Genomic DNA, 20863 nt, shown 5'->3' with positions numbered 1-20863 from the left:
ATTCCATGATTTATATTTAATTTTGACCAGCGATAGTGTTAGATCCGTAAAATATATGACAAGGAATATATTTACTATAAAACTTATTTAGAAATTATAATAACATATAAAATAATTATTGGAATTAATAAATTAAAATATATATTAGATATGCTGCATGTTAAATTTGGTGCTATCTAAAAAGTGGTTGATCACCGATTTGATTGTTAAAATTGAAACCATAGGGATCCACTTACATGATTTTGTGATTTTTAAAGTTCAAACAGTCGATTCAAACCGTTCAACATCATATCTATATTAAAATGTACTTGGAGAACAAATTTTATATTTTTCTGAATTTTTTTACTATTTATTAAGTATTTTACAAAACTGTTGTTTTTTAGTGGTCCAAAATTGTCTAAAAACAATTGTTTTCTAAAATACTTTATAAATAGTAAAAAAGTTCAAAAAAAATGTAAAATTTGATCTCTAAGCACATTTTAATATAGATATCATGTTAAACGGTATGAATCAACTGTTTAGACTTTAGAAATCACGATCCAAACCGTTCAACAATATTTGTAAGTTACAACATCTTACAACAATTTAGTTTTGTAATTTTCAAAGTTCAAACAATCGATCCAAACCATTCAACATCATATCTATATTAAAATGTACTTGGAGAACAAATTTTATATTTTTCTGAATTTTTTTACTATTTATTAAGTATTTTACAAAACTGTTGTTTTTCAGTGGTCCAGAATTGTCTAAAAACAACTGTTTTCTAAAATGCTTTATAAATAGTAAAAAAGTTCAAAAAAAATGTAAAATTTGATCTCTAAGCACATTTTAAGATAGATATCATGTTAAACGGTTTGAATTAACTGTTTAGACTTTAGAAATCACGAAACCGAATTGTTGTAAGATGTTGTAATTGCAAGTATTGTAAGTGGATCCCTCTTTTTCATATCACTCATGGATGACATGTACGGCTTTTAATTATAGAATTTAGTACACTGGGTCTATATATTTTTATAAAGTGCACTAAATTAAAAAACTATAGAGATATTTATGATTTAATTTGCTTTTATCTTTTAGGATGTATTTCCTTTAGTTGCCACTGTTGTCAAATAACTTTTTGTTAGTGTGATGTCATACACAGCAATTTGGAGTTATAAAATCCCCCAATCAGTAAAAATATTCCTATACCTGCTGCTAAATGATAGGTTTCTCACATGTGATGTCATGAACAGAAGAGGTTTTGATTGCTCTACAAAGTGTGTGATGTGTGACTGTAATTTGGCGGTGTGGGCAAGAATGGCTTTCCACCTAGGTGCGGATCTGATGAGAATAAATGATACGGTGTGCAGTAAAGACAGCAGCTACAAGGGATGGGGTAAAAGAAAGAACTTGGAGTGTGTCCTTTACCTCAACGTGCTGGAGTCTAAGGAAGAACCGCAATAAAAAGATCTTTGAAGGAAAACAAGCTCACAGCTCACACAAGAATACTGGTAGATATTGCGGTACAGGAGAGTTTGATGTGGATGAAACATTGCTAGAAAGATAGCTTAAACTATTTCTCTAAACTGGTTGAATTAGATGTATTATCTTTTCTTTTCCTTTTTATGTAATTCAACTTGACAGCCACTGTCAAGACTTACAAAAAAAAAAAAAAGTAATCAGCACTTGAGTAACTAATAGGAATAGACAAGTGACATCACATCCGGACCATGCAGAATTATAGATTTATTCCTTTTAAATAATTGCATGCCATCAGCAGAATAAAATATTAGAAACTATAAAAATCACCTTAAAATTAATAATTCTAAGGTACTCGGCACATTAAAATATTGTAAGAAATACAAAAAAAAAATTGAGGTCGTGTAAAATTTGAGTTCCTGAATTCGAATTAGTTTATTATTTCCAAGCCCAAAATATTTTATCCACGTAAGAATAAATAAATCCAACAAATATATAATACGCATTAGGAACAGAACAGATGTCATTTGAAAAAAGGTAATACACAATATTAATAAAAGAAAGATGACAAAAAGATTTTTAAAAGTTAATTAAAAGTTAATCCCATGTAGATGAACCACCTGTACCAATGTCGGGTGGTGGAGAAAGCAACTTAATAGCCAAAGAGCCTGAGATAACTGTTTTACCCTTCTCTTTCTTCTTGTTCTTCTTTGTATGATCCACAACAAATGCCCCAACTAACTTATCTTCACCTTTTCTCTTCTTCTTATTACTACTCAAATTATTGTGATTATCAGTTTCCGATAATATTACATCCAAAAAAGGTATGTCTGCATCATCAATCTTTTCATCACCATGCTTCTTTTCTTCATTTTTGGTACTTCTCTTTTTCTTCTTTTCATTGTTTGATTCTGCAGCATCAGTGAATTCAGGGTTTGAATTTGCACTCCTCTTTTCTGGGTTAGTCTTCGCATTGCCATTTTTCTCAAATTTATGTTTTGTGTTAGTCTCTTTTGGTGGATTGATTTCAGAGGCTACATTTCGAGAGGTGCTCTTGGAGATGTTTTGCTCAATGGGCTTTGCATTGAATATACGTAGGTTTGGCACCAAGTTCTTCACCTGCAAAATGAAAAACGGAAGATAGAACATACAAATAAATATGAAATCTCGAGAGAAGTTCCTAATAAAAAACAAAGCTGAAAATGCCAAAGTCAGTCTTAGAACCAGTCCCTATGCAATACACATTTTTGTACTTAAAAGTGAACTGCATCAACTCTGTGAGTGAGAGGGGGGGTATAGTAACCTTATAGGCTAAATTGTCCTTGTCAGAGATGGGATTTGCATGCAAGTTGAGATTCTTCAAGTTGGGCAAGCCTGCTAGCACCTGTACCAAACAAACCAATGAAATAGCTTGACAATGCATGCAGAAAGAAGTAACATTTGTTATCCATTTTCTACTAAAAATAAATTGGTATTCCATCACGTCAAGGATTCGCCAAAATATCAGTTGAAACATCCATGAGAAACAACCCAACACAACAGTAATTTTAAGAATACTACTTTTTTTTTCTTGGTTTTTCCAAAGTTAGTTGCAGATCTCTAAGATAAAACAATTAAAAAAAGAGGAAAACAAAAGAAAACCTTCAAGTCAGGATATCTCTCAATAGAATTGTTGCCCAAATCAAGAAGTTGAATCTTGGTGTTGCAACTCAGGTCAGAAGGAATTGACTGCAGATGTAATTCAACATTTTTTTTTAAATAAGACACAATCATAATGATAACAATAAGAGATTGCTTTATATTAACTTGTCGGTAAACCCGTCTTTGAATTCCCCGACTGAGGATGGGGATCACTATGACATCACTTTGATGTTCCCCTAAATTAAATGTTCCTGCATATTTCTATGCACTTGAGTAAACTTTTATTCTGAAAATAATAATTATGTCAGTAATAAGCAATGTTCTAAGTTGGGGTTAAACTGAGAATATACAAAACCTTATTACATTTCAGGACAGTTGAGGCTCAAATGAGGGATTAGCTGGGTTAATGGAGGTGCAATAGCCAATTTGAGGAATTATTTGGGTTTAATGGGAGTGCAGCATACTGAAATATTGTTATGAGCAAGCCGTAATTCCTTCAGCTCAGTGCATGACATCAGCGAAGCACCAATTTTTTCAATTTGACAGCCAGAGAGTGATATCTATGAATTCATTACAAAAAAACAACACAAACATAGAAGACAAAATAAAATAAGTTACAAGTGTCTATTATCAGACAGATAGTCAGAAGCATTTGTAAATAGTTTGGTAAAAGGCCTTCGGTTCTTTTATTTCCACAATTCCACCACACTAAATTAATTTGGCTACAGTGCTCGTCTGGTTGGTAGCTGCTTGGAAATAAAAAAGATTCCAAGGGTAAAAAAAAAGATAATATGAGATAGAGATTGCAGCCTAGAATCACTAACAATTGCATCCATTGTGTTGTTGTTGGTTGGTGTTTTGTTGGGGGTTTGATGTTTGCATGTTGTTAGATTTCGATTTTGTGAGCTTCAGTAGCTCATTGTTGTGATTGATGCAATTGCTGTTGTTGATGTGGGATGATGAATGTAGTTTTATATTTGTTTAATAAATTATTCTTGGCAGCCGTTTTCCAAGGTTCCGGAAAAAAAAAAAAAGAGGGAGGGAGGAAGGGAGCATACTTTAGTCATAGATTTTGAATTTTCCAATGCATCACCTATTTTGGAAATTGGATTGCGAGATAGAACTACACCAAGTTTGAATAAAGAATAAGTATCAATAGAAAAATAATGCTCAAAGCAAAATTTATATGACCGTGTACTTTAAAATAACACTGGCACTTTACGAAGTACAAGAAATTTTGAAGAAAAAGGAAAAATTAAGTGCAACTTTTTTCATAATAAACATGTAGAAACCAAACTAGAAGTAATTTCCAGATCAGGTAGCAAATTGACATGCTTGTATCAGTATTTAAATCAACTGCAGTTTGGTAAAAGACAACATTTGGTACACCATTCCAGGATTGTATACAGCAACTTTGTTAAATATATTTTATTCTACTGCCAACTCCCTTGCACCAAAGGAGAAAAGGTGATAATTATTTAAGCTTCTGGATCAATCTTTTCATGGATATTAATATAATTTGGAAATGAAAAGAATTAGTATCAGGCATACCAAGTGTATTCAAATGCTTGAGCTGATCGAGCTTGCATATTGATAATATGTTGTTATCTACAAATTGAAGCAAACACACACAGACACACACACATACCGAGCCAAAAGAATATTAATCAAATAGATTCAACAAACTTGAGCAATCGCAAAATAGCAAAAATATAAAAATATAGAGCACAGCTAATAATGTCCTAAGTCCTAACAAAGACCAACCTAATAATTAACATACCAGCTTTCTGTTACATCCCAGTCAGGTTGGGTTCCAGTACAGTACAGGTTGTATCAGAATGGGCATAATCAAAATAATAAATGGAGGTTATAGCAGTAATATTTATATAATATCAGGTTTGGGACTGTGCTGGACAGTTTTTGTACATGCATGTACAGATAACAGATTCACTTTTTCCTTATGCCACCCTTTATTTTTTTATTATAAATTTTTGGGGTACCCTTTTGTTTTTCAAGGCTGGTTACTATTCAACAGTTTGGCCAGGCAATATGCTGATAAGAAGTTGCTCATCGTCCTATGTAAAAGCATGATCCTATTTCTTTTCCCTTCATTCCACTTTTCGTACCGTTGCCTCAGGATGTTATTTGCATTATTTAGAATAACCATGGATAATTTGACATTCTTTTCCATGAACTACAAGAGAGTCAACCAGTGCTAACTTGGGATGAAAAAACATACCATTAAGAATTAGTGCCCGTAAACTAGTAGCTGATCTAATCTCTTCCATTGATTTTAGTTTATTCTTCCCGGCATTTAGCACCTATCCCACAGAGAGAGAGATGCTAAGGTTCCATACTAGTGATTACTAACAATAGCACTCCTGTCCTCCTGGTACCTTCTTTTTTCGAGTTTGAATGTTTTTACTCTTGCCTTATTTTGTGTTATTTTAATGGTTTTTGTGAAATTAGTGCTTGACTGAGGTATAAAAGAAACAAAACTGCTATTACACCAAAATTGCAATGTTGAGTACCAGTTATTACTTTCCAAACTTGGTGCTCCTGACAGGAATAGGTAAAATAATATAAATATAACTTACTGTAAGATTTGAAAGTTTTTCTATCCCTTTTAAGCTCTCAAGCTTGTTTTCTGCAACAGAGAGCCATTTCAAACTTATACAAGAAGATAACCCCTGAAAACAAATCAACCAAAAAAAAGGTTAAAGACTAGACTAAGTCAACTCACTCACCTTAAAAGGTCTAAAAGAATCCCAAAATTATCTGTCAATGTTCTTCAACTTAATAGCAAACTGTCATCTATGAGACTATGAATAAGGTCAATGCTACGACCTGAGCCATTCAGGCAAGTCAGATATTTGTTTTGTGAGGGTCATTTTCCGGAAAAAAAAAAATTTGAGGGTCAAAGTGATTACCAAATTCAAACAGACATTAGGAAAGTTTGTTGGATTATATTCCATTAATGCATTAAAGAGGGCTTGAAATAAAATATTTATAATCAAATTTATTCTGCTGTAATGATGTTACAAGTGTAGCCTTCTGACTCAGTCAAAGATCATTAATTATTAGACCAAAACCATGGTCAATACGCATGCACCCTGTTAGGATTCAGTAAATTTCAGAAGCAAGCCTTTCACCAAAGTTAGAAATTTAATATTATTCTGTAACAAAATAATTCAACAAAATTCCCATATATCCATTAGTTGTGGTATGGTGCTTGAAAAGCACTGAACTTCACACCTTTGATCCACCCAATGAACATCAAGATTTGTGTGCTTTGAAGTTGTATCAATCTCAATGTCCATTGCGAGTATCAAAATAGTGAAGCACTTTGAGACTGTGTTAACCTTCAAACCATAGGATATGCTTTGAATGACATCACAACCCGTTGATCTTGATCTATTTCACATTATCACGTGCAAATCACAATTATGAAAGTTTTTATATTTTGTTTTATATAATGACAGTAGTTCACAAACTTGAAAATATGAACGCACGAAAACGAACTTCTGGATTTTATTGTCCAGCCTCTTTGTCTAATAAAGAAAAAAAATACTAAATTTTTTGCAACTTTTTGGGGACGTTAATCCATCACTACTGAAGTAGATGAAGAATAACAGTCACACTTTTCGCATCCCCTGGTTCAAACCCAATCCAATGGTTTACAGGTCAAGATCACAAACTTCATTGGTGAGCTTTGTATTACCTAGCTCCACAGAGACACTTAGATTTGCAAAACAGAAAGACAACATTCTTATATTGGACTTCTTTGAGTTTACCATAAGGCTGGGCAGTTTAAAGATTCAGTGAGTGAGTGAGTGAGAAAGAGAAACCTCGAGGGAGGAGAGACAGTTAAAGCTGAGATCAACGCGCTCCAATAGAACCAATTTGCTCAAGCACGACACCTAAATATCCAACAGAAATGTATTTTGTTTCAGGAAATGCAAATTTAAATATGAATATAAAGTTAGTTACAGCAAATGCACCCGTTGCCGTTGCAAGTGGGAAATAAGTAACGGCGAGAGGACTTACGTCAGAGAGAGCTCGATGAGTGAGTTGGAGTGAAGTGATGCTACTTGTGTCGCCGTTGTTTTCGCGCTCTATCTGCTCCATCGTTAGCGGCGCCATTGATTGAGAGGACCTCAGAAGACAGAAGTCAAAACCCTAAACGAGCGGGACTTGTATCCTTTTTTTTTTTGAGGAAAAGACTTGTATCCTGAACCTGAGTACTCCTACTCGAGTTCCCATGAATAAATCCATATTCGTAAAAAAATATTTCTGTTTAGATCAAGACCGTCCGATCGGAATCTGTGCCAATCCGGTCTGGGGCTAGAGGTTGGATAAAACCCGGCCGGGCTCAACCCGGACCGGTCCGTCCGTGTCCGCTACCCGGGGTACATGTACCTGTGTCCGGGTATAGATGGATAAACGGGTACGGGTAATAAATGAGCCGGTCATGGTTTTTTTGAAAAAAACCAGGCTAACCCGTACCCGAGTGAACCCGTGCTCGCCCGTTGTACCTGTTTTTTTTTTAATTTCAATTTTTTTCAAACACCCCCCCCCCCCCCCCCCGAACCCGTATCCTCTCAGGTATTGCAGAGGATGACTTACTTAACGGTTTGAGATTAAATCTCAACCGGCTTGGGATTCGGGTCACTGTAGGGGGCCCCATTTTTGGGCTTTGAGATTCGTGCCAAGTTAAAAAGTACGGTTCAGATCTAGTAATTGTAAAAGATTCCCTTATCAGGTATTGGAGAGGATATATTCCCCCCCCCCCCCCCCCGCGCCGGTTCAAATCAAATCGGGCCCAGACCCACCCGTCAATTCCTTGTTTTTTTTAAATTAAATTTCAAATTTTATTCCCCCAATCAAAACTCTTTAAATACACCCCTTTTCCTCTCAATATTTTCACATTTTCTCATTCTCTCATTCTCTCAATCTCAAATTTTATTATTCTCAATTTTTAAATTTATTGTTTAAAAAAAATATAGTTGTGAATTTAATTAATTTTATAAATACGCAAACGGAATTATGAAGGTATTGAAATTACGAAGTTCGGCACCTCCCGCAAGATTTTTCCGCGAGATTTAAATGTTACATTTATTTCATGTTAGATTAATTTATTTTTGTAGAGTAAATTTAGTTTATGCTAGATTTATTGAATGTTAATTGTTAAGTAATTAGAATTGTTAGATTTATTTTATGTTAGATTTGTTAAATTTGTTAAGTAATTAGATTTGTTAGATTTATTTTATGTTAGATTTGTTAGATTTATTGGATATGTTATATTTATTTAGTTTATGTTAGATTTATTAGATGTGAAGTAATTAGATTTGTTTTGAATATGTTAGATTTTATTTTTGAAATTCGGATTTATTTTTAATAGGTTAAAAAATATGTTATAATTTTTTTTACTAATATGTGAAGTAATTAGATTTGTTTTGAATATGTTAGATTTTATTTTTGAAATTTGAATTTATTTTTAATAGGTTAAAAAAAGATGTTAGATTTATTTTTGTGAATATGTGAAGTAATTAGATTTGTTTTGAATATGTTAGATTTTATTTTTGAAATTCGAATTTATTTTTAATAGGTTAAAAAAATATGTTAGAATTTTTTTTTTGAATATGTAAAGTAATTAGATTTGTTTTGAATATGTTAGATTTTATTTTTGAAATTCGGATTTATTTTTAATAGGTTAAAAAAAGATGTTAGATTTATTTAACTTATACAACTCAAGAAAGGGTGACAACCAAAACCCGTCTTCGTTCCGTGCCGCCGCTAGATATGAATATAAATATACATGTGTTTTTAATATTTATTATTTATAATATCTACATTATTTGTCCACTAATTTTTTTTTTAATAGTTCCACTTCCAGAAGCACTAGCAGTGGTTGATTGTTAGCAGATTTTCAGTCGGAGAGCCAACCGCACACATCCACAAATGAGTTATTGAGCTATATGTCGATGCTTAACGAAAATGAAGATGTTGACATCATGACGTGGTGGAAGAGGAATGCAAGGGCATATCCAACGCTAGTGATGATGGCCCAGGACGTAATTGTCGTACCCGTATCAACCGTCCCTTCCGAAAGTTGCTTTAGTTCGGCGAACAAGATCCTCTCCGATAAACACAGTAAGTTGGGTGCACATGTTTTTGAGAGACTTGTGTGCTTGAAAGATTGGATTGATGCTGAAGAGCGCAATCAACATCAAGATCAACAAGAATCATCATCCGGAGTCGACACTGAAGAAAGCGGTACCTAGCTGTGGCCCGAGGCTAATTCAGATTCAGACGGTGCGGAAGAGAGCGAACAATGGTATATGAATCCAAACTTCTAGATAGATAGTGTCGGTATAAATTTCTAACATCAATCTTTATGAATCTTTATGGTTATTTTTTAAATTATAATTTCTAAACATTTCAATTAGTTTTCAAATTATTCATTGTAAAGAAGAATTACTAAAAAAAAAAGTTAAAACTCCGCCTATGCTATTTTACATAGCCGGTTCCAATCCTAGAATAAATGAGGAGGGTAACTTTTATTTTTTAATCTATTGTTTTAAAATAATTCATAATTATTTTTAAAGTAATTGATTTTATAAATTTTTTATTTATATTTTATTGTTTTAAAGTAATTGATTTAAGATATTTTTTATTTATATTTTATTTAACCTATTAAAAATAAATGAACGTTTAGAAAATATATTATCAATTTAAAATGTAAACTAAAAATTTCGAGATATAAATAAATTATGAAACTATATAATTAGAATGAGAATTTGAAAATAAAATAAAATGACTCGTGTAAAGAAATAAATAAATAGATTTGTAATTAGCCGAATAAATATACAAATTTTCGCACGAATAATTTTTATATATAAGTTACAATTTTTTTTATTTAGAAATTATAAAGATGTGACTCGATAATTTTATGTATATATATACACACTATTTGATATTGAACTATTCAGATTTTAAAAGTCGAATTATAAAACGTAATAATATTCGTACGACACTGTAAAAAAAAAAGAAAAAAAAAAGAAAAAAAAAGAGAGAAAAAGAAAAAAAAGAAAAAAAAGAAAAAGAAAACAAAAACAGAAAAAAAAATCGAACCGAACTGCCCCTACCCGAACCGCCCGGCTCGAGAACCCGAGACGGGTATGGATATGAAACGGGTAGGGTAGAGTTTTTGAAAAAAAAAATCCTCTACCCGTACCCGGCCAGAGGTACCCGTTTTCAATACACTAGCTGGGGCCGCTTTACGGATTCTAATTTGACGGTCCAGATCCAAACACAAATATTCTGTTACCTTAGGTGATACTAATTCGTCGTCACTGGACACGCATAAAAGAGTATTAGAGTACAGTAATTTATACCTCAATTTCGATTATTTTAGGATGATAAATACGACTTAAATTTAGTGAAAAGATAAACTACTAGTCTACCACGTTCAAACATACTGTCCATATATTACAGCAGAAATTTGTGTATATTATATGTAATTATTTGATTATGTACAAATAATATTTTTCATGTGAAAAACTGTAGGTTCAAAATAATTAATTTTATCTTTATCTAAAAAAATTAAGAAGATATAAGTTAGACAGTTTATACCATTGTTGGACAGTTTTAAATTAAATATAACTAAATTTTTTAAAATATCAAAAAGCCGCATAGAATTTACCGTCAAAGCCGCATAATTTTTTTTAATATATTTGTTTGGTTTAGTTTAGATAATTAAAATTATGCACATGCAACAAGTACACCGTAGGCATTTCACAATGGTGTTTTATGAATAATATAAAAAAAAAATCATGTTTGATCAATTTGATTATTCGATTTGAATATGTATATATAATTATACATACACATACACATATATATAGAGGTGAAAACGATATGGATATAGATACTGATATAGTTTTACATTTTAATTATCTGTAACTGAATAATAGATATATAATAGATATTTTAATATATATTATAAAAAAATATGTTATTCACCATTATAATTAAATAAATATTATGAACTTTAGTATTTTTTTAATAATTATTTATATTATTTTAATAAATATCTAATCCGATTTGTATTCAAATCCGGATCCGTCTGATATTTATATCTGAAAAAAAATATGAATATAATTTTACCACTATCCACTCCGATTTCACCCCTACATATATATATGAATCTAAATACACACGATAGCTTATCGATATGCATATGAATTTTGAAAAAACAATCTACCTTATTGAATTGACATTTGGATGCTCCAAAATTAGTCTAGAATTCGTTAAGCAATGTTGTATAAATATTCTAAATATATATGAATTGTTTGGAAACTAAATAAATCATCTATATTTAAAAAAGTTAAATTATAAGTAGTCTTATAAATTAAAACTATTTTTATTCGCTCTGTGTTATGCATGTATAAGTTATTGTAGATGTTTTAAGTAAAACATCTATTATGCATGTTTCGAATTCGGTCTAAAATTTACCATGACAACGAATACAGGTTCTACATTTGGATTATTAAAATTTTCATTAGATATTATAGATCCAACCATTAACAAGTGATCGGGGGGGGGGGGGGGGGGGGGGGGGGGGGGGGGGAATTAACCGAATTCATATACCTAAGGTAATTCACATTTTGAGTTTTAGATAAGTACCGTCAGATCTGTGCATTTCACTTCACCTGGGAGTCAGGGACTGGGACTGAATTCTAATCGGACGGTCTTCAGATAAATATAAAATTTGAGTTACTTGAGAAGACCCGGACTCGAAATACCCGCACAGACCCGGTCTTTTCCTTTTGGCTTGTCGGCCGAGTGACGTAAGATCACAATACAATATAGAAGAAAACAAAAATAAAGTGAAAATAATAGCTCGATTTCCCCTTCCGCGTAGTAATCACCCAAGAAAAGAAAGGCACTGCGGGGATTCTCTCGTCTAGTAGGCACACGCGATTTGGTCACCCTCCCCTTCCTCCACCCTGCGCTGCTCCGACCATGGCGATGACGGTGGAAGGTTAGCTTTGTTTGTTCCACAATTTATGCTTTCTATCCGATTGATCAGAAATTACCTATTTTCAGATCTTATTGTGCGAAATGTATTCGTCATAATTCTATTAAGATCGGTTCCAAAGGAAGATAAATGGTTTGGTGTTTAAATTGTCTTGTTGGATCTAGAAGCCTATTGGAAATTCGAATAGTTTATTGTTTAAATTCATGACTTAGGTATTGTATCAGAATTTTCTATGCAATTATCTGATTAGTTGTCCTCAGAAATTCTACCTAAATTTGGGACTGGGGACTGATTATACTGAAAAGGGCATAATTGGAAGGACAATCTGAGTCCGCCATGTCAAAAAGGACTGTACCATTGATTTTGCTTTCTTAATTATTTAATATATAACTTAGTTTTGTTCAATTGCAAAGCGGAGCTTGAACTTACAGGATGGTAACAATTGCATACCAACCAGTGTTGAATATATAATAGACCTGTGCCACTTAGCACCTCTGCTTTTGGTCTTAGTCCCCAAATTGTCCTATTGAATCTAGATTCAAGTTCTTGGACAGTATTAAGGTTCAAAATTGTTAAAATTTGTTGCCATAAAAGTCAGTTCATCTTTTCTTATGCAATGGTTATATTTCGTAGTACGGTCATGAAACTGATTTATCTGGCTTAATTCATCTCAATCTGTTACTAACTTAAGTAATTTCAATGGCTTAATTCATCTTCTTCTGATTTCTTTATTTGGAATGGCCGGGTTGTTAATTCACCAAACTTGGATCATCCTTGGTGCAGTGTAAGTTCAAACAGTCTCTTCATATACAGAAATTATCTCTTTTTGCCTATAAATTTGGGTGTGTGTCAGTACCATTACCATGTTAGGCCCTCATGATTCTAATTTCGCCAAGTTCCCCATAGTATCTGGTAACAACCCCCCTTATCCCCAAAAGGAGAAAAAAAGAAATAGTTACATATGTCTGTTAGCTTTGATTGACTGACACCATAAAGTATTTGACGTATTGTAAAAATAAATAACAATTGACACATTGCCAAAAAATATCTATATATATTTGACTAAATATTGCAGGCATAGTTCTTTACTGAAGATGTATTATGGATATTATTATTTTGTGAATTGTTTTAATTTTAAGACAGAAAGATGAATACTTGAACAAGCTGACAATTGTTCAAAGCCTATATCCTTTGTTTCCAACATTTTATTTTAATCTTCTATATTTCAATCTCTGTTTTTGTTGGATAAACAGGCTTGCTGGACTGGCCTTTATGTTCTCTACCAGCATTTTATTGCAAATCCTGGTAGGCAGCATAATTTCTTTATGTTTATTTATGTGTGTTTATTATTGTTCTATTTCATTTTATATTATCTGGACTTCCCTTCATTAGCAATTTTCTCCCCATTAATCAGTGTGCTGAGAGGAGTATTATATTATGGCACACCTTTAGTAATAGGTGGGCAGTTTCTTAAAAGGAAACAATGTGCATCTATTTTTTTTCATTCAATTAATGAGTTTGAAAGGAGGGTAAATTTGGGTGTTTTTTAGAGATGCTGCGGGGGGCATGGTTAACTTTTGTGGCTTTGCAGAGGCATGAATCAAACTCTTTTATGATTTAAATTAATCAAAGTATAACCAATGCTGTTGTTGTAGGCATGTGCTTTGTACAGCAATTGGTGGCCTATGTTATCAGGTTAGTATTTACACTTCTGTTAAAATAATCCATGAATATCCTGCCAGTCATATTGGTTATAAACCATAAATCATATATTTGCAAAGTCATGTGGAAGTTCCATTTTGCAATACTCTGTGACTTCTCTCAAATGATTGAATTTCTTTCAAGAGATTTCTTACGGAACTTCCTGCAAATTTTTCGAGTTTAGAACGTCACCTCCTAATTCTGAGGACCGTTGTATTCTAAATAATGAAATAAATTGTGCATACAACTGCACTATTTCATTGTATAAAAAAAACATGTTTTTTTTAATTGGCTATTACTGGTGATGCATTTTAGCTCTGTTGTAATTGCTTGTACCTACTCTGTGACTTTTATCAAATGATTGAATTTCTTTCAAGAGATTTCTTATGGAACTTCCTGCAAAAAATTTGGAGTTTAGGAGGTCACCTCCTAATTCTTAGGAGCCTTCTATTCTAAACAATGAGATGCAATTCTGCATACAACTGTGTTATTTCATTCTATAAAAAAATGCATGTTTTTTTTAATGTCTTCTTTTAATTGGCTATTATTTCTGGTGATGCATTTGTTAGCTCTGATGTATGTGCTGGTACCTATGCCCTGTCTATTTTTTGGAGGTGGGTCCACCAGCTTTCTTACGAGCAGAGAGAGTAATGGGTCAGTTTCTATATTTCCTATTTATTATAACTCTGTTTACCTCTGCTTCTTGTTTCTTTTTTTGTTTTCACTTGGATCTTACCCGCCTTTTACACCCAACTGTTATTTAAGCTAAAATAAAACCCTATCAAGACTTGATCAACTGCTGCATTGGGTGCTCAGTATTGTACTGGTTCAGTTTTGAAAGGGTTATGCTAGATGGTCATTAAGCACAATGTTTAGCCTCAATACTCCTTACCTTAAAGTCTCTGCTTTTTTGTAACTAAAAACAGATGTATGCTTAGTTAAGGGATTGGTACCTGTTTTAGGTACCAATACTTGGCCTTTTTTGGTTTCTAATGGAAATCGGTGGTACCACCACTACTTCCAAAAAAAAATTATACTCCTTACCTTAAATCAGACTTGCTCTCAACTCTGCATTTTGTCTTAATTAAGCATGATTTTCTCCACATGGTATAATTTAAGACCAAGCTAGCCAATAAAAGAAAAACTAAAAATGAAAACAAATTGCCCAAACCATACAGACAATACATACTGGTATTAGTTGACCAGACAGACACATCTCATCCTTACTTATGCTTCCGCATTGATGTGTATAGTGGTATCAGAGTAATGTAGAGTTACATATGCATGTTTATTTGGTACATATTTTTTTAGTGGTACACCGTACACGTGATTATTGCTGGTACTATACTACTACTAGCACATGAACTGATGAACCCGTACCACTTTATTCTTAGAAAGAAAGATAGTAAATTAGGGTTTCCATTATCTCTGACTAGAGATTTTCAAGAAGTAAGAAGTCACCCTTGTTTTTTTTTTTTTTTTTTCCAATTATTAGGTGGATAAATGGTGCAAAGTTCTTGACGGGCTTTTCTGCAGTTGGTAGCATGGCAATACCGGCTATACTACATCATGCTAACCTAATTGAAGCAGGTGCAATGTGGATCGCCTTCACCTCTTTCTTCATCCTTGCTTGTACTATTTTGTGTTTCCACCGTGCCAACCTTGATGAGGATTGGTAAATACTTGTTAGGAACTATAGGTGCCAAAGTGAAAAGGTTGTGAAATAGGTGCTCGTGTGTAGAGATGTATGTTCAGGTTGCTATTTTTTAATGTCTGATTTGACTCTTGTAACTTCGGTGAGAAGTTGGTAACAAACACTCAAAGGTACAGAGGTCAGAGAAGTTCGAATCAAAAAGAGGAGTTTGCCATCAATTTTTTTGTTGCCCTTCATAGTTGCTTTTATTTATCTATTTGATGAGGATCCATGTGCAGCTTCGGAAGTAAAACGAAATATTTTTTTTTGTACTTGTCAAATGGATGATAGAGTTGATACTTAAATAAGTGCTTAGTGCTTGCTATGAAGAACCCTACGATACGTAACCCGGGCCAATGATGACAGAGTCCATACATAATTAATATTTCCATTTTCACTGGGAAGTGCATTTCAGATTTATTAGGGAAACAGTCTCCAAACACTTCCTCCTGAAAATTCAAAAGGCAATCCTTCAAATTTTCCAAGCAAACGCGTTGTTATGCTTCACCAAGTTCAACTTCCGTTAATTTTATACATGTAAAAGAAGAGGAGTGTGCCTTCACTGTGCTTTTATTTTTCAAAATTTTAATAACTCAAAATTTTAAACTTAAAAGTTAAAATAAAACCGTTAGATGTAATCTATGTTATTTTCTCTCTGTGTTCATAAAAAATTATCACATTTAAATTTTGTTTTTATGTGAATTAATAAGTTGAAAAATCAACGTCTAGAAATTATTCAAATTAGCATGTTTTTTATATTCAAATTAGCACGTTTTTTACAAGTTTTTGATGATAACCAAAACAAAATCAAAATGCCATAATTTTTTATACGTGAATAGATAAAATGATGTAGATCATATCCAATGTTTTTATTTTGAATTTTAAGACTTAAATTTTGAGTTTTTAAAGTTTTGAAAAATGGAGGCATGATAGAGACACAAAAAATAGAAGCATTTAAACCCTTGTAAAAGAAATACAACTAAAAACAACACTTGTACAAATCATAGTCAATTTTAAAAATTAATTTTGTTTATGATGATAGGACCAATCAAATTCGTAAGGTTTTTGATCCTATGGCCACTATATTGTAATTTAAACATTCCTACCCATGGATGCAACGATCCATCAGCACCAAAGGTTTTAAACTGGAAGTAACATATTCAAACAAGCCAAAAGTAGCAACGGCAACCGGAACTACTGGCTACAGAGACCAAAATTGATAATACCACCTGTATAATGTATCAATATAAAAAGTTGTACTCCAATTTCCCTTACCATCCGCAGGAGGAATACAAAATTGCTTTGTTCATCTGCTACATGTTAACCTAAAAATTCCACCAATAATCAGTGCCGTCTGATAAGAGTGAATTCAAGTAAAAGGAATAAGTAAAATGGAAGTTGAGCAGCATAATGAATAAACTCAGAATACTCATAGTGAAATAACTGTTAACTATTAATGAAAATTCATATACAGTATGTAAATAGATTGCTAAAAAAATTGATCTAAGGCCTCTTTTCACTATTAAGGATCTATGATATGTTTATAAGCTTGAAACATTTTGCGCGATGAAATTACAGCTCCGTCTTGGCCTTCAATTTTCTAGGAAGTTACTTATTAGATGGGTTTGAAATAAGAGTTCCCACTTTCTCCCCCATTATGGCCTTTGCAATATTTCCTGGTTTTTGCAAGTTGAAAACAACCACTGCATTGAATCGCAAAGAAGAAACTTTAGTCAAGTAAATAAACCAAACTTTGCTCAAATGATCTACTATTGAAAACTTCAGCTTCAGCCTCAAGTGATCAACTATTCAATTATGCACCCAACAAGGGAAATAGAAAGGAGAATGTCATCTATTCTAGACATGAATAAATGGTACAAGTTCCTGCTTTACCACTTAAGCCACCAATTAGCCTATGTAACCTTGCTTAATACTCAAGCAAGCAAACTACATCTCCATTAAACAAATTGTTGCCTCAGCTAATCCTATATTTACCAGTTGGCCTACCTGAACCAAAATTTGCCTCACTTGATGAACTGTGTCAATATAATCTTTTGTGATTTGAAAAACCAAACTTGTGGACATGATTAGAAACTTTAAAATAGAGGTTTTTAAAAAACTACCAGGGATGTCATTTTCCTGGCAGAGGGTAATGGCAGTCATGTCCATGACAGATAGATCCTTCGAAGTGACCTCATAATAGCTCAGTTTATCAAGAAGGCATGCGTCAGGATTTTGCTTTGGGTCAGCATCATATACTCCGTCTACATTTGTTGCCTTTAATACCACCTCTGCATTTACTGGTTTTGGTTTTCCGAGAAATAAAATGTCAGACTACTTGCTTGATTTTTTTTTAAAAATGAATAAAATAGCCTTTCGCACTGGTGCTTCTGAGAAATTGTGAGAGGAAGAATAACAAATGGCCTTTCCCATCTTTTACATGCCATATAAGATTTATTTCATTTTGCAAAGGCTTACATAACCAGACCCAAATTAATCAGAACAGTATACATGGAGTCGTATGATTGTGTGTACAGGTTGATCTTAGTGTTAAAAAAGAAGTTCCCTGGTAAAACCATAGCCGTATAGTTCCCGAACAATAAGGCACTGAAGACCAGGATAGCAAGTCCCGCCAAAAGAGGAAAAACAATACAGGTAGAGAAGTGATACAGCATGCTAGTGGGATAGCAATGCAATAACAAATTCTAAGTAAAACAACAGAGTTGAACATACTCTCAGCACAACGGAGGGCTGCAGCCGTGTCGGTGGTGAAGAATGGGTTGCCAGTACCTGCAGCAAAGATGACGACTCTACCCTTCTCAAGATGCCTCACAGCACGGCGACGTATGTATGGCTCTGCCACCTCAGACATTCGAAAGGCTGTCTGCACCCTTGTCGGCACACCCAGGCTCTCCATCGTCGCCTGTAGGAATATCGCATTCATCACTGTCGCCAGCATCCTGCAATGTAAATTGGTATCCATAGTTTTGATATGTTATATCATTAATTGCAATCTACAGTACTCATACCAACAGAAAAATATATTAAATTTGTTCAAACACCAAAATATGACTGTAGAAAATCTGTACCCAATATAATCAGCAGAGGACCGATCGAGGCCACTACAACCAGCCCGGGAAGCCCCACGAAATATATTGCCTCCTCCTACTACTATTGCCACCTGAAGTATTTTATTAAAATATCATTAAGTTGGTTTGATCATAATTTATTCATTTGTTTAAAAGAATCTATTATAAAACCACACATTGGTAAAATGGAAATGCAACATGAGTTAGAGGGGATGGAAATGCACCTCTATACCAAGTCTAGTGACTGAAGCAACCTCTCTAGCAATTGACATTGTTACCTAAACCACAGATTGAGGAAAAATATAAATTAACAAATTGAATTTCAGTTCATGGGCAGGTATATAGAGTAAGTTAGACCGGTGTGATATCAGTTCCCGAATTTACACCATTGATTATCACATTCTACAATAAAACTTTAAACTAAGCTTCAAATTAGTTTGATTCATTCAGAATTAACCTCAATCAACCCAATTATGAAACTAAGGATACCTTGTAAAAGTTTTCTGTTACAATCAAGAACTGCATCGTAGACTAAGCTTCAAATTAGTTTGATTCATTCAGAATTAACCTCAATCAACCCAATTATGAAACTAAGGATACCTTGTAAAAGTTTTCTGTTACAATCAAGAACTGCATTGTAGACCACTACCTGTTGTCGCAATTCTTATTTTATGGTATGGTAACCCTAAACAAGTTTGCACCTAAATCCAAGAAGGGCTAGAGTTGGTAACATTGATACAGGTGTACCAGTTTTATCCTTGACAACCTTCGGATCTATGTTTTCAGTGTGATCGCCAGCAAGGGCTTCTCCACTGACTTTAAGCAACACTCTTTGCCATTTACGTTCCGATTCTACCCTTGGCTTTTCTTCCATTGAAACCCCAAGGCATGACATTGGTGTCATCTGTGACCTATAATCACAATATTACAAAGGGAAGTGAAAGAAAGAAACAATTCAAGTTTGGCAGTTCTTTAGTTTTAAAGTCGATTGGTTTGGCATTAGTACAAAAGACTTTATGGTACACAAACACGTTTGACCAAGTAGTTTGATCATTTTCGTAGGTTTCACTCGTTGGATGAATGGATGAGGGTAAGTTTTAGTCTAGTTGGGTTGATTTAGTTAAAAGAAGGGGAAACTGCTAGGTTTTATATAGAACAGGGGATTAATGGGGCAACCATAAGACTTAATGAGCTTTTGTTACCAAATATATTTTTGAAAAGCTGGGATTAAGCATATCAAACTGTACCAGCTATAACAAGTACCAGTAAGCATTGGATGAGATTTTCATCCTTTCTAAAAAGAAAATTAAATGGGCTTATATGGGCTTCATGGGGGCCCTTAATTAAAACCCCTGGAAAAACGCAAAACCCCAATTGAGCACGAAGAACATAAATAACAGGACATGAACACATAAAGTACTTACTTGACCTACACTTCAACCCGAATGAACAGAAACAGCTTACAGCTCCAAGGCATTTCATTTCATAGAACAATCTGTGTGCATTACAAACAATAATAATAGTACAGACCGCACCTCCTAGGCTCCGACAAAGAGAACAAATTACCTGCCATTGGGTGAATCAGAGAAAGGGCCCGAATTGGAAGGAGAGCAGAGACACGGGTTTAAGCGAGTTGAGCACAAGCTCAGCAATGGCGGGGTCGCTAGTCGGACAGGGGGTGTAGAAAAGGAAAGAGAAGACGAGGCGGAGGCAGAGGCGGCGGCGGAGGCTGAGAAGAATATAGGAAGAGAAGTGAGGGGTGACGATAGAGAAAGAGAGAGAACCATTGAAGAATTGAGAGCGCTTTACTGCTGCTGTCTTTCTCTTCCTCTAGCGCTAGCGCTACAATGAGAGAAAAATATCAGGAAAGATTTTGATAATTATCTCACGGTGCGTGAACCGAACCGAGGTTACCCGTTAACATCCCAGTGTTGGATTGGAATGTGTCTATTGAACCCGTGTTATCAAATACGGCCCAAACCCAATAACAAAGCACTTCCTACACCTTTAAATTACGTTGGGCCCATGGAGTTATGACTCCGCCAATCCATATGTACATGTGCGGCAGCGCAAGATTAATCCAGACGAACAGCTCTTCCTTAAATCGGATTAAGTGTCTCTCCTTAGTACCATATCTTAATTCTATCACCCCCTTTCCTTAAAATTTCGATCTCCTCATAGCTTCCTTTAGATACTTTTCGGACAATTGTATCCTCCAAAAGCAACTGCTCCTTAGAG

At 33.8% G+C, this 20863-nt stretch overlaps 3 protein-coding genes across 5 annotated transcripts in view; 1 reads left to right on the top strand and 2 right to left on the bottom strand.

Annotated features, from left to right (window-relative positions):
• LOC144564836 (Vacuolar protein sorting 55 (VPS55) family protein) overlaps window positions 1–15715 on the top strand; it is a 43285-nt gene extending 27570 nt beyond the window's left edge. The window contains exons 1-5 of one of the 2 annotated variants that reach the window (XM_078314449.1): window positions 12198–12926; window positions 13396–13447; window positions 13798–13837; window positions 14413–14497; window positions 15339–15715. In XM_078314449.1, the coding sequence (XP_078170575.1) occupies window positions 12880–12926; window positions 13396–13447; window positions 13798–13837; window positions 14413–14497; window positions 15339–15522 (408 nt within the window). In that variant the 5' untranslated portion in view covers window positions 12198–12879 and the 3' untranslated portion in view covers window positions 15523–15715. Of the gene's footprint in view, window positions 1–12197; window positions 12927–13395; window positions 13448–13797; window positions 13838–14412; window positions 14498–15338 lie in introns of those variants that run through there. The other variant, XM_078314450.1, reaches the window with a different exon arrangement.
• Window positions 1869–7293, bottom strand: LOC144564118 (Leucine-rich repeat (LRR) family protein). Its single transcript, XM_078313638.1, has 10 exons — window positions 7147–7293; window positions 6948–7019; window positions 5697–5789; window positions 5339–5420; window positions 4651–4707; window positions 4158–4222; window positions 3564–3659; window positions 3100–3186; window positions 2762–2842; window positions 1869–2577 (listed from the first exon to the last, which is right to left on the bottom strand). The coding sequence occupies exons 1-10, from the start codon at window positions 7240–7242 to the stop codon at window positions 2056–2058; spliced, it is 1251 nt and encodes a 416-aa protein (XP_078169764.1). The 5' UTR covers window positions 7243–7293; the 3' UTR covers window positions 1869–2055.
• A 1253-nt stretch (window positions 15716–16968) lies between the features above and the next one.
• Window positions 16969–20583, bottom strand: LOC144564831 (Amino acid kinase family protein). Of its 2 annotated transcripts, none has more exons than XM_078314443.1 (7): window positions 20192–20583; window positions 19392–19536; window positions 18850–18903; window positions 18626–18717; window positions 18270–18496; window positions 17660–17836; window positions 16969–17239 (listed from the first exon to the last, which is right to left on the bottom strand). In XM_078314443.1, the coding sequence occupies exons 1-7, from the start codon at window positions 20410–20412 to the stop codon at window positions 17145–17147; spliced, it is 1011 nt and encodes a 336-aa protein (XP_078170569.1). In that variant the 5' UTR covers window positions 20413–20583; the 3' UTR covers window positions 16969–17144. The 2 variants fall into 2 exon arrangements, with proteins under 2 accessions (XP_078170569.1, XP_078170570.1); XM_078314444.1 differs by lacking the exon at window positions 20192–20583 and adding an exon at window positions 20059–20117.
• Between the last annotated feature and the right edge of the window lie 280 nt (window positions 20584–20863).

Source organism: Carex rostrata, chromosome 13 (assembly GCF_964058835.1).
Source record: "Carex rostrata chromosome 13, lpCarRost1.2, whole genome shotgun sequence".
NCBI classification, from domain to species: domain Eukaryota; kingdom Viridiplantae; phylum Streptophyta; class Magnoliopsida; order Poales; family Cyperaceae; genus Carex; species Carex rostrata.
The sequence above is the reverse complement of the archived record's forward strand: the minus strand, read 5'-3'. Positions and strand labels throughout refer to the sequence as shown.

What these genes read in the sequence shown, in the direction of transcription:
- LOC144564118 (XM_078313638.1), bottom strand. Translation starts at nt 7,242, where the DNA reads ATGGCGCCGCTAACGATGGAGCAGATAGAGCGCGAAAACAACGGCGAC. An exon ending in CTCATCGAGCTCTCTCTGAC is followed by an intron (nt 7,020 to 7,146) that starts GTAAGTCCTCTC and finishes TTGGATATTTAG; the next exon opens with GTGTCGTGCTTGAGCAAATT. An exon ending in CAAGCATTTGAATACACTTG is followed by an intron (nt 4,223 to 4,650) that starts GTATGCCTGATA and finishes AACTTGGTGTAG; the next exon opens with TTCTATCTCGCAATCCAATT.
- LOC144564831 (XM_078314443.1), bottom strand. Translation starts at nt 20,412, where the DNA reads ATGGTTCTCTCTCTTTCTCTATCGTCACCCCTCACTTCTCTTCCTATA. An exon ending in TCTGATTCACCCAATGGCAG is followed by an intron (nt 19,537 to 20,191) that starts GTAATTTGTTCT and finishes TTGTGATTATAG; the next exon opens with GTCACAGATGACACCAATGT. An exon ending in TCCTCTGCTGATTATATTGG is followed by an intron (nt 18,497 to 18,625) that starts GTACAGATTTTC and finishes TTTACATTGCAG; the next exon opens with GATGCTGGCGACAGTGATGA.